The 16,663-nt window shown below is 49.0% G+C and overlaps 1 protein-coding gene across 2 annotated transcripts in view; it reads left to right on the top strand.

The window, feature by feature from the left end:
• Positions 1-16,663, top strand: part of MED14 (mediator complex subunit 14) — a 1,045,467-nt gene that overhangs the window by 734,775 nt on the left and 294,029 nt on the right. For both annotated transcript variants that reach the window (XM_085622933.1, XM_085622932.1), the window contains exon 22: positions 12,243-12,395. In XM_085622933.1, the coding sequence (XP_085479059.1) occupies positions 12,243-12,395 (153 nt within the window). The remainder of the gene's footprint in view (positions 1-12,242; positions 12,396-16,663) is intronic.

The raw sequence follows: 16,663 nt of genomic DNA, 5'->3' as shown, positions 1-16,663 counted from the left end.
TCTTTTAACTGTTTTCCTCATAGCAATAACGCCAGCTTGTCGCATGCGTGAATTGCAAACCCTGTCGGTCCGGCAACCCTATTCCACTTTCTACTCAGACAATCTAGTGCTCAGGACCAGAGTGGCATTCCTACCAAACATTGTGTTGCTGTTTCACGTTGAACAGTTTTATCACCCTTCCGGCATTCTTTACACCATCTCATGTATCCAGGTAGGAAGAGCGGCTGCAGATCTTGGATCCCAAAAGAGCCTCAAGCATCTATACTGATCGTCCTAGGGAACACAGGGAAGATGATGAACTCTGTGTAAGGTACGCAGGAGCAAAAGGGGATAAAGCAGTGCAGAAATGTATGATCTCTAGATTGATAATCCTCTGCATAAAGATCTTCAACACGGGCAGCCTCCAGAGGATTCGAGTGCTCATTCCACCTGGGCTAGGGTGCGTATCTGTCAGGCTGCTACGTGGACGTCAGTGCACACTGTAGGAAAGTGACCCTTTTTGTCATGGTCACCCCCACATTTTACTATTGGTACTGATGGGATCTGGGTCCCTGCTAACCAGGCCCCAGTGCTCTTTACCTAAGACAAGGTAAAATGGTCTAATTGTGCTACAATTTGCAAACACTTTAGCACCCCTGTAAGTCCCTAGTAAATTGTACCTCTGGTACGTTGGGCATGGGTACCAAAGAGGGTCCCTAAGGGCTGCAGCATGTATTATGCCACTCTAAGGAAGCCCCCTACAAATTGCATGCAGACTGCCATTTCAGGCTGTGTGACATGGTGCACACTATGTGTGAAAACACAACATGGCACACTCCCTGTGCTCCATGTCGAAGTAACTACATTCCAAAGGGGCTTCTCTTGACGCTATCATTACTAGCAAAGATCTGGCTTCCCTTTCCCACATTGTCCCCATTGACTGGTCGGACCATCACCTTATCCTTTTCACGATTAACAGCGCTGTATCTCCCCCTTCCCCTAAAAACATCAAACATAGGAAATTAACCAGAAATCTTCACCTTATTCCTCCAGGCGAACTGGAGACTAAGATTAAAGCAAAACTTCAACTTTCACCTCCCTCACAAAATGCTAATGACCTTACCGAACACTACAACAAATCCATCATTGAGATCCTTGACCAAATTGCCCCAGCCAAATTAAAACCACAAAAAAAAAACCCCGCCAAATCGAGGTTTAATGCTGAACTCAACAATGAGAGACGCTCGCTTAGGGTGACCGAACGCACGTGGAGACAACACCCCTCCACCCCAAATCTTGCTCTCCTCAGAACCGTAAGGGCTAATTACAAAAAACACATTCTCAATAAAAAGGTCTCCTCCTTCCGCGCACAACTCGACCGGGCTAAAAATAGACCCAGGAAACTATATAGCATTACCAAAAATCAAACCGCTCCTGCCTCCCCAGCCCCCCCCCCCCCCTACACCAATTGATGGCCTCTATCGAAAGATGTGAAGAAATTGCAAACTTATTTTCCAAAAAAATCGGCAAGATTGATCAATCCTTTGCCATAACCCTCCCACCACATTGCTCATCACCCCTTTATGACCTCCAATCCAAGTCTCCTTTTACACCTTTGCCCCCTCCTGATTCTGTACATCTCGCTGTCGCCCCTCCAGAACATTTCCTCACCAGCCACTAAAAAATAATGCATCTTGGCTTAACTTCAGCCCAGTTACAAAGCGGGAAGTCCTCAACATCATCACCAAGCTTAAACCCTCCTCTCATACCTTGGACCCTCTCCCCGCTAACCTTGTTCAAGATTTAAAGCATATCATTGCACCTCATTGGACCTCCATCATCAACTCCTCCTTGGCCGCAGGGTGTGTCCCTGTTTCCCTCCATTTTGGCCAAATCACTCCCACCCTCAAAAATGCTACTGCCGAACCCACCAACCTTAACAATCTGCGTCCTATCTCTAATCGTCCTCTTCTATCCAAGGCCCTCGAAAAATGCGCCTTGCTCCTACTGGACAAGCACATTGACTCTTTCAGCCTTTTTGACACATTACAATCAGGCTTTAGAAAGGGCTGGAGTACTGAAACTGCTATGCTCAACATTGTTGATGACAGCCATCACTCCCTCAACAAGGCGGAGGCCTTCCTTCTCATTCTTCTTGACCTCTCTGCTGCTTTCGAAACTGTTAACCACTCCACCTTTCTCAACACCCTCAAAGATCGTTTCGGCTTCAATGGTCCAGTCCTCCAATGGTTCACCTCCTTCTTTCAGCACAGAACCCAACAAATTAAAATCAGCAATTGCCTCTCTAAACCTTATTCCTGTCTCCCTGGGTGTTCCCCAGGGTTCTATTCTCTCTCCCTCTGTATTTAACCATTTTATGGAACCCCTCACCCTCATTCTTAAGCAAGCAGGAATCAACTACCACCTCCATGCTGACGATACCCAGCTTTACTATAGGATCAAATCCCAAGCTGACATTCTGCACCTCAATGATGCCCTGACTAAGATTCAACAATGGTTCCATCACAATCACCTTAAACTCAACCCTAAAAAAACGCAAGTCATTCTCTTCGCTCCTAAAAAACAACTAGCTCCCCATTCAACACTGGATCTCTGACCTTAAAGCTCTCAACTGCTCTTTGTCCACTTTTAACTCCGTTAAATCCCTCGGAATAAGCATTGACCAGAACCTCAGCCTTTCTCCCCACATAAAAAACCTGGCCAAAGGCGCTCCCTTCACCCTACATCACCTCAAGAAAATTAAACCCTTCAATCCTGCTGATGACTTTAAATTAGTTGTTCAATCACTAGTACTTTCTAGATCAGACTATGGTAATGCCATTCACTCTGGAACACCGAAAGTCCAAATAGCCCCAATCAAATCAGTCCTTAACCTCGTGGCCAGGCTTATTTCTGATTGTAAGCGGTTTGACCACATCTCCCCGATCCTAAAATGGCTTCCCATTGAAGGCAGATCCATCTACAAGAATGTTTGCATTATGCATAAAGCCTTGCATCATCACACCCCTTTGTATCTCTCAGACAAACTCCACAAAGCGGGCTGCTCTAGAGAAATAACTAGCACAAATACTCTCATGCTATTACCTTCCTTGGTAAACATAAATCTACCCAGTCACACTCTTTCTCCTGCAATGCGCCTACTATCTGGAACTCACTCCCCAAATATCTACGTTGCAACCCCTCCTATTTCAGCTTCAAAAAGGATCTCAAGCGGCATCTTCTCAACAAATACTGGTGTCCTTAATACTGCCACCTAACAGGGTTTCACAACCTGCCCACGACAGTGCTATGTTCTTGCCACATTATACCTGACTTACTACCCCCCTCTTCTCATTCTTACATACAGTTCTCTTATAATCACTGCCTACTCCCGCATGCTATCGCCTCTCCCATCACCCTCCTCAGTTCCTCCCTACCTCCATACTTCCCCTCCACCCCCCATCCCTGACCACCCACGCTAGCTTAACTATCCAATACTGGTTATGGCCTAATTGTACCTGTAATTACTTTTCTTTGCTTATTGTTCTTATTGTCTTGCATTTTGCCTTTTTGTACAAATGTTATATTGCAATTTGTTCCTCTCCCAACCCTTCTAAAGTCCTCTGATACCTTTGGGTCTAGCCAGCGCTATATAAAACCGTTTAAATAAATAAACTACATATATATGTAAGTCACCCCTACAGCAGGCCATGGAGCCCTAAGGCAGAGAGCATTATATTTTATGTGAGTACATATCTGCATGAGGAGATATGCCTCTGTGATGTCTAGTTCTGTTACCAGCTATTGAAAGTGAACAGGCAAGCCATCTTAAGGTATGTACTGTGCACTGATCATTACAAATTACCTAACTACATAATGGCTTCATTGCAACCTATGTTGTTTGGTATCAAACACACTGTCTTAATAAATCCATACTGATTCCAGTATTGTATTTATTATGACAGGCACCCAGAGGTCCCCTTAAAGATGCCCCCTGAACCCAACTAGTCTTCTAGTGTGCTAGCTGACTGGTATTGTCCAGCCTGTCACCACAGGCGAATTTCTGACCCTCTGTAGGTGAGAGCCAGCGCTCTCTGAGGTCAGGAAACAATGCCAGCACCGGTGAAGGTGTTATCTTCTGCGGCAGGGTGGCTAGTGAATCTGCATACCAAGAACAGAGGCTTCAAAGTCTCTGCAACCTATGATATATCACCCTGGGTCCTCCAGCCCTGGAGAATGCCGCCCCCTGCCCTGAGGCCCATTTGGCACCAGGACAGGAGGAAAATTAGCTATGCAGTAGGCGTGTTGCGCTTCCAGGCTAGTCACACCCCTAAAGTGGGCTACCTGGTGTGCTCCACAAAAGGAGGATTACACCATCTTGTTTTTGGTGGAATTAGGAAATCTAGGACAGGGTTATGCCTACTCCTCCCAGGAAGCGCTCATTTAGGTGGTGTAGTGACCCCAGGGGTAAGTAGTTCATTGACTAATACCCTTCAATCCTCTCAACACCCCTAAATTTAGTATTTAGGTGACCCCAACACCAGGAACTCCGATTCGTCTGCCTGAAACAAGGAGCAAAAAGAAGAGCCAAAGACTTGAGAACTGTGGCCAAGCACAGAACTTAGCGCAAAACCCTGCCTAGCTTCTGCTATTCTGACCGTCACAAAGACCTGCTCGTCCAGAAGCGGAACTTCCTCTCCAAACCCTTGACGGGCTGCTTAGCACTTCTTCGATCCAGCAATATTTCCCTTTGAAAAGTCCAATTGGTCGCACACTGCTACACCTACCAGCGTGTTGCCCCAAAGAATTGTGGTCCCTGAAGTCAGCGTCGGCGGATACGCCTATGCCCGAGTAATGAGTGCAAGTAAGTGTAGCGTTAGCCATCCCTGGACACGTGTTTCGAGGTAGTTGCCTCTCGTCAGCAGGGAGTAGGTGAGTGTGTAGGGTTGCTGTGTAGGCTGCTAAAATAAGTGTTCTCAGGTATAGTACCTCTCGTAGCGCGCAGGTGCGTAACCAAGAGCTCGTCCGCTCCACCGGCTCGAATAGCCTGAATACTAACAAAAGTCCAATTGGTCGTACACTGCTACACCTACCAGCGTGTTGCCCCAAAGAATTGTGGTCCCTGAAGTCAGCGTCGGCGGATACGCCTATGCCTGAGTAATGAGTGCAAGTAAGTGTATCGTTAGCCATCCCTGGACACGTGTTTCGAGGTAGTTGCCTCTCGTCAGCAGGGAGTAGGTGAGTGTGTAGGGTTGCTGTGTAGGCTGCTAAAATAAGTGTTCTCAGGTATAGTACCTCTCGTAGCGCGCAGGTGCGTAACCAAGAGCTCGTCAGCTTTCTTTGGGGTAACACGCTGGTAGGACTAGCAGAGTGCGGCCAATCGGATTTTTGTTTATATTCAGGCTCCCTTGAGCCGGTGGGGCTGACGAGCCCATGGCTACGCACCTGCGCGCCTTGAGTGGTACTATACCTGAGAATATTTTTTGGCAGCCTACGCAGCAACCCTACACACATACCTACTCCCTGCTGACGAGAGGCAACTACCTCGAAACACGTGTCCAGGGATGGCTAACGCGACACTCATTTTCATTTTAAACTTTTGGCATAGGCGTACCCGCCGACGCGACTTCATGGACCATAATTCTTTGGGGTAACACGCTGGTAGGACTAGCAGAGTGCGGCCAATCGGATTTTTGTTTATATTCAGGCTCCCTTGAGCCGGTGGGGCTGACGAGCCCATGGCTACGCACCTGCGCGCCTTGAGTGTTACTATACCTGAGAATATTTTTTGGCAGCCTACGCAGCAACCCTACACACATACCTACTCCCTGCTGACGAGAGGCAACTACCTCGAAACACGTGTCCAGGGATGGCTAACGCGACACTCATTTTCATTTTAAACTTTTGGCATAGGCGTACCCGCCGACGCTACTTCATGGACCATAATTCTTTGGGGTAACACGCTGGTAGGACTAGCAGAGTGCGGCCAATCGGATTTTTGCTTATATTCAGGCTCCCTTGAGCCGGTGGGGCTGACAAGCCCATGGCTACGCACCTGCGCGCCTTGAGTGGTACTATACCTGAGAATATTTTTTGGCAGCCTACGCAGCAACCCTACACACATACCTACTCCCTGCTGACGAGAGGCAACTACCTCGAAACACGTGTCCAGGGATGGCTAACGCGACACTCATTTTCATTTTAAACTTTTGGCATAGGCGTACCCGCCGACGCTACTTCATGGACCATAATTCTTTGGGGTAACACGCTGGTAGGACTAGCAGAGTGCGGCCAATCGGATTTTTGTTTATATTCAGGCTCCCTTGAGCTGGTGGGGCTGACTAGCCCATGGCTACGCACCTGCGCGCCTTGAGTGGTACTATACCTGAGAATATTTTTTGGCAGCCTACGCAGCAACCCTACACACATACCTACTCCCTGCTGACGAGAGGCAACTACCTCGAAACACGTGTCCAGGGATGGCTAACGCGACACTCATTTTCATTTTAAACTTTTGGCATAGGCGTACCCGCCGACGCTACTTCATGGACCATAATTCTTTGGGGTAACACGCTGGTAGGACTAGCAGAGTGCGGCCAATCGGATTGATGATTAATATTAATATTTCCCTTTCAGTGGGGGAGCCACTTTCTTGCACCAGCAGGCACCGACTACATCTACCCAGTACAGCGTTTTGTTCAACCCACTGAGAGAGCAGCGCCCCAAAATTAGGACTTTGCGGCTCCTACAGGCCAGCCCCAGCTCTCCATTGACTACTGAGCCGCTAGACCCTCCAGGAGCCCCCTTCACCAATACCCGGGTTACCGGAGACAGTTGCAAACACCAAGGCTTGTTTGTGTTCATTCGAAACACCATCGCTGCCAAAATGTACCTGCATTGGCGATACCTCTGCCCCTAGTTGTGTCCCTATCCGACGTTGACCCCGGCCTCCCCCTCGACATAGACACGGAGCCGGACCGGCGCCCACAGACGCCAGTACCGGCGCTGACCGGTACTTTTGTACCGCTGTTCTATCCTGCCGTTCCTTAATGCCCTGACTGGCAGCAAGAGGAGGTTGAGGAGGACTGGGAGGGGTCTATTGACCCTCTAGCAGACCAGCTGGAAGAGCCGGACTGGAAAAGAGGAACTGGGTGAGGCCAATGGTTTGGATACATCCTCGGACCTTGGTATGCTTTCTCCCCCTACCATGGCTACGGATGAGGGAGCCTCCTACGCTGTGGTGTTGCTTAGGGCGACTGAGGCCTTGGGCCTTGAGCTACCTACAGTGGCAGACAGGACTAACCTCCTGACCGAGGTGCTTCAACCAGCAGCAGCCTCTTTAGAGCCCCAGCTGCTGTTCAATGAGGCCCTCAAAGACATCCTTCTGGGCACCTGGTCCAAGCCCAGCACAGGGGCTCATGATTGCCCGACATCACCGCCCAGCCGACCCCAATTTCCTCTCCCAACACCCCTGAGAGCTTGGTGGACCAAGCCTCAACATCCAAAGGCACGTTCCCTACTGCTCCCCTAGATAGGGAATCCAAGAAGCTGGATCATTTAGGGAAGATGTTTTCTTCTGCTAGCTTAGGACTGCGGTCGGTGAACACCGCATGTCTCTTGGGCCGTTAAATCCACTCTGTGTGGGACACGGTTGTGCAGGTGCTGCCACAGTGCTCGGAGGAGGTCTGGGCCGTACTCTCAGGTGCAGTCGCTGAAGGGAGGGATGCAGCAAAGTTCGCCGTTCGCTGTGGGCTGGACACCGCCGACTCGCTAGCCAGGACGATTTCAATGTCGGTAGCCCTGAGACACTATGCCTAGCTGAGGTCCACTGGCTTCTCGGGCGATGTCCAATCGACTCTTTTGGCATGCCCTTTGATGGCCTTCGCTTGTTTGGCGGCAAAGCGGACAATGCTCTTGTGCGCTTCAAGGACTTCAAGTCTGCTTTTCGCCCCTTTCTTGGCTACGTAAGGGGTGTACCATCACGTCAGGCCAGCGGAGGCTGTCCAGCCTCTGCGGGGCCCGAGGACGTGGGACCCACACTCGTGGGTCTGGGGGCCAGCGGGCGTGCCGGTCCACCAGTGCCCCCTCTGCAGCAGCCTCCAAACCTTTCTAGTCCGACCTTTCAGGGCCACCAGTTGCCAGTGGGCGGCAGGATCCACCATCACCTCCCCCACTGGCACATCACCACGTCGGACAGGTGGATTTTGCAGATAGTCCAAAGGGGCTTCTCCCTCCCCTTCGAGACTACTCCTCCCTCCATGCCACCTGCATTCCATTGCATGCCGGAAGATCACCTGGCCCTTCTCCGTCAGGAAGTCGCGGCTCTCTTGGCCAAGGGAGCCATCGAGTGAGTCCCTGTGCCAGAAGTAGGTCGTGGCTGCTACTCCCACTACTTTCTGGTGCCCAAGTAGGACAAAGGCCTGCGTCCTATCTTGGACCTCAGGGACGTCAACCGCTTCCTCCGGAAGGAGAAGTTCAAAATGTTGACATTGGTTCAGGTCCTGTCTGCCCTGGAGACTGGATGGTGGCATTGGACTTGCAGGACGCTTATTTCCACATCCCCGTCCTGCCGGCCCACAGGCGTTACCTACGGTTCACTGTAGGCCACTAGCATTTTCAGTTTACTGTGCTCCCCTTTGGCCTTACCAGCGCCCCTCGAGTGTTCACAAAAGTGATGGCGGTGGTCGCAGCTCATCTGCGCAGATAATGGTTTCCAGTCTTTCCCTAGCACGATGACTGGTTGGTGAAGGCAAGCTCGCCCCAGGCTGTCTTCACCCACCTCCAGACTATGACGGACCTCCAGCATTCGTTGGGGTCCACAGTCAACGTGCAGAAGTGGCATTTGCACCCTTCTCAGAAACTCTTTTTCATTAGAGCAGTTCTGGACACAGCGCAGTTTTGGGTGTATCCTCCCGAACAGCGAGTCTGGGCTATGATACCGATGTTCCAGCGTCCAACCCAGATTTCGGTGCGGATGACCCTGAGGGTGCTGGGCCTCATGGCCTCCTGCATCCTGCTGGTGGATCGTGCCAGGTGGCATATGCGGACTCTGACGTTCCAGTGGGCGCAGCACCAGGGGAATCTGTCCAATGTCATCCAGATCTCGGCGGGGACTGCACATCAGCTGCAGTGGTGGCTCACGAACCAAGAATGGGTCAACAACAGATCCCTCTCCCTTCTCAAACAAGATTTCTCAGTGGTGACAGATGCGTCACTCATGGGATGGGGCGGCCACATGGGAGAGGCGGAAATCAGAGGCCTCTGGTCTCCGGCGGAGTCCGTGCTCCACATCAACCTTCTGGAACTCTAGGCGATTCGTCTAGCACTGAAGGCATGCCTTCCTTCTGTCAAAAGGAGAGTAGTACAGGTATTCACAGACAACACCACTGCCATGTGGTGTTGCAACAAACATGGCGGCGTGGGGTCGTGGACCCTCTGTGAGGAGGCCCTTTGTCTCTGGATGTGGCTGAAACATCAGGGCATGTCCCTGGTGGTTCAACACCTGGCCGGTTCTGTGAACGCCAGGGCAGACTAACTCAGTCGCCGGTGCTTGATGGATCACGGATGGCATCTTCACTCGGAGGTGGTGCAAGGTCTCTTTCAGCAGTGGGGAGAGCCTTGGTTAGATCTATTCGCCACCGAAGAGAATGCCCAAATTCAGCAATTCTGCTTGTTGGAATTTCCAAGGCGGCACTCGCTAGGCAACGCTTTTCGTCGCGAGTGGAGTTGCGGTCTTCTATACGCCTTTCCGCCTGTACCACTTCTGCCCAGAATGCTGAAGAAGATCAAGCGCGACCGGCCCCAAGTCATTCTTGTGGCTCCGGACTGGGCACGAAGAGTCTGGTATCCCGAGCTCTTGAACATGGCCGTCGATCCTCCGATCACACACACTGCCCCTTCGGGAGGAACCTCTGTCCCAACAGCAGGGGACGGTCCTCCACCCAAACCTGTCCAGCCTCCACCTCCCTGCGTGGAGATTGAGCTGCAACAGTTTACAGCCTTTGACCTTCCTCCTGAAGTCTGTAATGTTATCGTGGCAGCCAGGCGTCCCTCTACTAAAACGGTATACGCCTGTAGATGGAACAGATTTGTGGCATGGTGTGCAGCAAAGGCTGTGGATCCCCTTTCTGCCCCTTTTCTGAGGTTCTCCTCTTCCTGCTTTCTTTGGCCCTGCAGGGCTCTGCTCTGGGCACCCTCAAGGGCTATCTTTCGACCATTTCGTCCTTTCTTCGCCTTCCTGATCAGCCTTCTCTTTTCAAGTCCCATATTATGAATTGTTTCCTTAAAGGCATTACTCACCTGTTCCCTCCTATTCCTTTCATAATGCCCCGGTGGGACTTGAAACTTGTTCTGATTTACCTTATGTGCTCTCCCTTCGAGCCACTACATAATAGTCCTCTCAGTCTCTTGACCTTAAAGACTGCTTTTCTGGTTGCCATCACCTCTTCTCGCAGGGTGAGTGAGCTTCAGGCTCTTTCTTCTGAGACTCCTTTCCTTGCTGTTCATCCGGACAAGGTTGTCCTTCGAAATTGACCTTCTTTCTTTCTCAGCGTGGTTACCTCTTTCCACATAGGACAGACTATCACTTTGCCCTCCTTCTTCCCGTCCCCGCATCCCTCCGAATTGGAGGAGAGACTCCACCGTCTGGATCCAAAACGTGCTCCTTCATTTTATCTGGATCGCACAAAACAGTTCCGGGTGGATGATCAGCTCTTTGTTGACTATGTAGGCGCCAAGGAAGGTCAGGCCGTGCAAAAACGAACCATCTCTCGATGGCTCGTTCTTTGCATTAAAATATATTCCTTGGCGAAAAAGGAACCTCCAGTAGGGTTGCGGCAGCCACTACTGCTTTGGGACGTGGAGTCCCCCTTCATGACATCTGCCAGGCAGCCACGTGGGCTTCATCGCACACGTTCACTAAATATTACTTCCTGGACAACCAAGTCCGGAGAGACTGCTTCTTTGGCCACTCCGTTCTTCAAGACTTCCTGGTGTGAACTTGGTTCACAGACCCACCTCCGGTGTTGGTATTGCTGGGGTATCTATTCTAAAGTAAGGAATCCATAACTAATAGTCTCTTTCAGATGAACAAGTTACTTACCTTCGGTAACGATATATCTGTAAGAGACCTATATCAGTTATGGATTCCTTACTGCCCCACCCATCCTCCCCGTTATGCGAACTGACTTCTAGAGTGAGGGACTCCCTTTCAGGGCCCTAGTTTTATGCACCAGTGGTCAGTGTCTTGCATGGCTCTGCGCTTCTGGCATGGAATGTCGTGTAAATAACTGATGTCAGCGTGCAGGGGCGGCGTCTAAGAAGACACTGAGTCGTCATTCCGGCGATCACAACGACTAAAGCAGATTCGACCGACGCCACCTATTGACACGCAGGGGTATGGCTGAAGAAAAATTCACCGGATCCAGTCTGACACCTGGGGATAATTCTAAGGTAAGGAATCCATAACTAATATGTCTCTTACAGATATATCATTACCGAAGGTAAGTAACTTGTTTTTCAGGTGGATACACTATCTAACTGCAGATTCCTCACTGACCCACCTGCCTCCTGTCCTCTGGAATGGACTCTTCTCACCTAAAAAGATCCCAAATTTAGAGATGTGCACACTGTTTACTCTGATCAGTATTGGGTCTGCAACAGAGTCAAGTTAGATATGGACATCAGCACACAAAGACGATTGCTTTGTGTGGTTCCAACGTCGTTGCTTGTGCAGGACAGATTCGATGTGGAGATGCACAACTCCACCGACTGAAGTGCAAGGGAATTAATGAGAAGTCTCAGAGTCCAGTCCGTGGCCTGGGGCTATTCAAGGGGTGAGGAATGTGCGGTTACATAAAGTATTTACTTGACAGTGTATTACCAATCGTAAGTAACTTGTTTATCTATCTATGGCAAAGTTTGAAACTTAAAAATACCATTAATTTATATTTTTCCCTGTAAATTATTCTTTGGTATTTAGTTACTATGCAATGCATTTTATATGTACTGGAATAACCCAAACTGTGATTCAAGAAGGTGAAAATATGAAGAAGTTGCCCACCACTGGAAACTAATATTACAAGTCTATAGTTTTCTTTTATGATTTGCAGCTCAACCTTTGGAAATACGCTTAAGTGGAAAAACTGGTTCACTTTGAGATGAAAACTGATGAATCCTTGTTTACTAACGATTACTTTCAGCATATGTTTCATCGTTCTGGCTCTTCACCTGGATTTTAATACATTTTTAAAATCTGTTTACAGACCTTCCTAAACATGTTTGTGGACAGTAATCAGGATGCACGAAGAAGCTCTATAAATGAGGATGACAATCCCCCTTCTCCCATTGGAGGAGATATGATGGACTCCTTATTATCACAACTTCAGCAACAACCACAAGCTCAGTCACAGCAACAGGTATTCCAGTTGATTTAATAGTACTTGGTGGCAATTATTTGGTTAAAATAAGAAATGTAGATTGATTCTTTTTTCCCAAATAAGATGGTATGCTAACCTGTTGTTCTGAGCATGAGAAAGTAATTCTAAGAACTTTCAATGATATTATACGTTTATACTTTCCTCTTAGGAACCCATCCGATGTTGTTTCATAGTAAACAGCAGTGTTAACGAAAATGTAAGAGGAATCTTTGTTTGCTTTGCCAGTATTATACATTGTAGAACAATGTGTGCAAGAGACTGTTCTTCCTTATTCCATAGTTTCTATCATATTTCTCCAAATTGTTACAACACACAGCAATATGTAGACCCAGATTCACAAAAGAAAATGTACACACTTGGGTAAATAGTTTGATCATTGCTGATATGCACATCTGCCATTTGATTCATGCTGTGTATTTGCAGTCAAGATCTAAAGGTAGGAGTAAGACGTAGAAGTAAACTGGACAGGAAATTTCTCAAAGTTGAAAAAGATGTAATGGAAGATCACATGCTGCACAACATAGGATGGGTGACCACTAACCTTGAAAGCCGGATACAGCGGGAGCGATAGAAGATGCCAGATAACCTTTTCCTCTTGTATGGTGTGCCTGCATGCGTGGGTCCTGTAACCGCTGACAATTCCGATTCAGCAGCCGGAACACTAGGTGGCAGTGCAGGATCGCAAGGAGCGAGCGAGGAGCAGGCTGTCACTGCCTGAGGACGCCTGGGGACTCCCGTGGATTCTGGACCACGGACAATCCGTGAACCGCGGCCAAACCCGGTTTTCATACTGTTTACACCCCGAGGTCAGCGGACTGCTGACTGCTGCCTCTGCCTCTGTTATAACATAGGCAGTCTGCGGTAAGGAGCGAGCAGACTGTGTTAAGAACCAGGTGGGGCACGAGCAGGGTCTGGAGTGCGACCACTGCTATCAGAGGCTGCAGAGTGTTGTGCCCGGGCGTGCCGCGGAAGCGGCCCAACTAGTTTGGGTGCAGCTGTGGCGCCCCAGTGTGCCCTGCTCCTGATCGTCCTCCTGTTTACTTTCTGCCAGCCCCTTGCCCCCCAACCCCTCACCCCGCTCTACGCCATCTGGGAAAAACATCCACTGGTTGCACCACATCCTCACAATCAGAGACTGGGCCACCGACAAAGGCCATCAGAGGGGATCAGATCAGACGCCCCAACCAGAACCATCACCAAGCGCAGCTTTCTCCAAAAGTCGCCAACGCCATTCGAGTCACTAAACATTTCAAACTCACCAAACCCTGTTAAAAGATCAAGGCTAACGAAAGTGCAGGAGAATCGGACGTTTCGCGCTTGGAAGAAGCCGTGGCATTCTCTGCAGTGAAGTGCAGCGAGCGAGGAGGGCGGCTAACCGGCTGTAACCCAACTGAAAAATCCACCGAAGACGTAGAAGTCGCCGAAAGCCGCCGTCCCCTGCCACGCCGGCCAAGCCGAAGTCGCAGCCACATATCAGCCGCAAAACCGGAGAGCCGGGGAATGGGCCCCCCTCACCAATACCTGCAGTACCAGAAGCAGTGGATCGTTATGAGGTCTGGAAGGGTAAGAAGATCCGTAACAAGGCCATCACCCAAACGAAAAAGAAAGGAAGTCGCACGTGAAAACCACGGATGTAAGGAGACCCCAGAAAATGACAACTCGAGTGAAATTAGCATCAAGGACAGCAAAAGCACCAGCAAGGGGAACATCAAGGATACAAAAACTTGCTCAATCGAATGTCCGATAGCTAACAAAGAAAACGGTCCATCATCCATAACAGAGCAAAAAAATGCAAACCAGTTAAACGTAACACTCAAAAGTGACCAAAAAAAAAACCCCGTATGAACTTATAAACATAGAAGGACAACCTCCAAGGAAGATTACAAACTACCACCAGCCAAAAATCTATACGAAATTCACATTTCTAAAAGACCCAGACAAAGCAATCTACTCAAACAATGTCACCATAAAGGGTCTACAATCCCCACTGCGACCCGCTGGAGCAGATAGTCCATTACCCCAAACATCAAGAACAGCCGTAGAAATACACACGTTCAAAAATCACATGAAGTCCATAGCCCACTCAAGAAGTATAATGGGGGATGGAGCTCAATGGGGGCAAGTTGTTGACACCATAGAAGCAACTGAGGGGGCCAGCAGCCAAAACAACTCACCAAAAGCCTCAGGGGATCAGGAAAAAAACTCTAGGGGGCTCGTGCCCGAGACCGAGGCGGAGAACGAGAGCAAAAGGGCCACAGAACTAGAAGGGCTCCCGGAGCACCAGAGTCCCAATGACTCAAGAGGTCAGTCATCCTCCATCTACATTTCCCCATCCCATCAGAACATATTGAACAAACACGATGGAGCGATCACAACATCTTACGCAAAAAATAGCTCACATAAGCAACTGACCATACAAGGCGACACTCCAACAGCTGAGAAACAGCCAAGTAATATTGACCCAGCAAATCTCCCCTCACACTCGCTACACGAGGAATCGTGCACTATAGATAGTGACATGACCTTTCTGGCGTCACAAGAATGGGAGGACCTAGTGGCATCATATAATGTAAAACCAACCTTCAATACCTCCACAGAAGAGCGATCTCACCCGTACGTTGAGGGGAGTAGAGGGCCCACCGACACATTCTGGGTAACCTTACCAAATACAATCCAGCTATCGGCAACAGCACTGCAGTACCAATCCGATAAACTAGACATGCAGCTGACCGTACTGCAAACGCTAGCAGAAGCTACTTCCGGGATAGAAAGAAAACTTGAGGATCTTAATGGCCTCATAAAAAGAGGACAAGAAGCAGCAAAACTATCTCAAATAGTAAGAACCGACTGCGTCTGTTCCCCAATAGTCGATAAGCTATCTACCCTACCCACGATGCTAGGGAACCTCTTAGCGGATCTAAAATTAAACACAATAACGCACTCTACAACGGAGGTCCGGTCCGGAAGAACAGGCCTCAGCGAAAAACAATCAGTAACCAGCAACGACCATCCCACTGGCATCAAGCAAGGGGATTCATCTCCAAAATCCAAACACTCACCAGAAGTGTCCTTTTTGAACATCTCAATCAATGAAAGGGCCGGCGCAGAGACATCTATGAATGTGCGAGCCCGCTGCAAACAAAAAAGGAAGGGTAGGAACCGAAAGACAACAGGAGCAGGTTACATTGAAGAGAACCAGCAAATGACTACATCTAGGGATAAAGAGCAAATAGGAGAAATCATGAAGTACATCGAAGAAAAAAAGGCATCACCTCAAGATAAAAAATCATTAGACACAAAGATCTTAAAAGCAGCAGAGACCCCAACATCGACATTACCTAAAGAGACAAAAAGTAAACGGAGCAGAAGGACATCGGTCAAGTCAAACACAAGCAACCTAGTAACATACCTGAACCGGCAAATGGCACACGAAGCAGTATCGCAGAAAATCTGCCAACAGGAAAAATACAAACCTGTACACAGGTCATTGAGCAGGCCCGAGAGGAGTCCGCCCACATCAACACAGAAGTAATAAACACCGACCCATCCACAAACCGTGCTAATCATCGCAAGGATTTTACTATCCGGGAACAAAAGACGAAGGAAAGCGCACAAACAAGCTAGCCATTGATCAGGCAAAAGAAGACCACCACGGAGTCAGCACAATAAGTTACGACACAACCAAAAAATCCAGCCCCCACACGGGGTCAAACACGAGTCAACCATACATCAGCGAACACCGACCCCTGGAAATAAAGAGATCGACGTTATCCTATTTATCCCAGAATTCAAATCCAGAGGAAGAGTGGACACCCTAAATAGGGGTAATATACTAAGACTCATCCACTCAATTGAAAATTTAAAACACATTAACACAACAGACTTGCTCGCAATTGAATTTGACTCTTCCCCAGACCAACATGGACACAAAATGACAAAAACAATATGGAAAACAAACGACTTCGCAGATCAAATCCTGGGGGAAACGCTCAGATTCTCTCAATGGGGAATAAAGCTTGTAGCAGGAAAAAGACCAGCCTAACCCCCCCCCCCCCCCCCCCCCCCCCCCGCCCGCTCCTAGAAGGTAGTAAAAAAGAATGTCTGCAAACAGTCAAATCGATTTTAAAAGGAGCACGTAGTAATTCCCCAGGACCTGACAGGAATCTACCACACTTAAAACATTCACCAACCCAGCATCCTGACTTTAGCTGGGCAAACATACGGCGGACAATAATCACAGAAGATAC

Source organism: Triturus cristatus, chromosome 8 (genome assembly GCF_964204655.1).
Source record: "Triturus cristatus chromosome 8, aTriCri1.1, whole genome shotgun sequence".
Lineage (NCBI taxonomy): Eukaryota > Metazoa > Chordata > Amphibia > Caudata > Salamandridae > Triturus > Triturus cristatus.
Note: the sequence above shows the minus strand (reverse complement) of the source record. Positions and strands in the feature narration are given on the sequence as shown.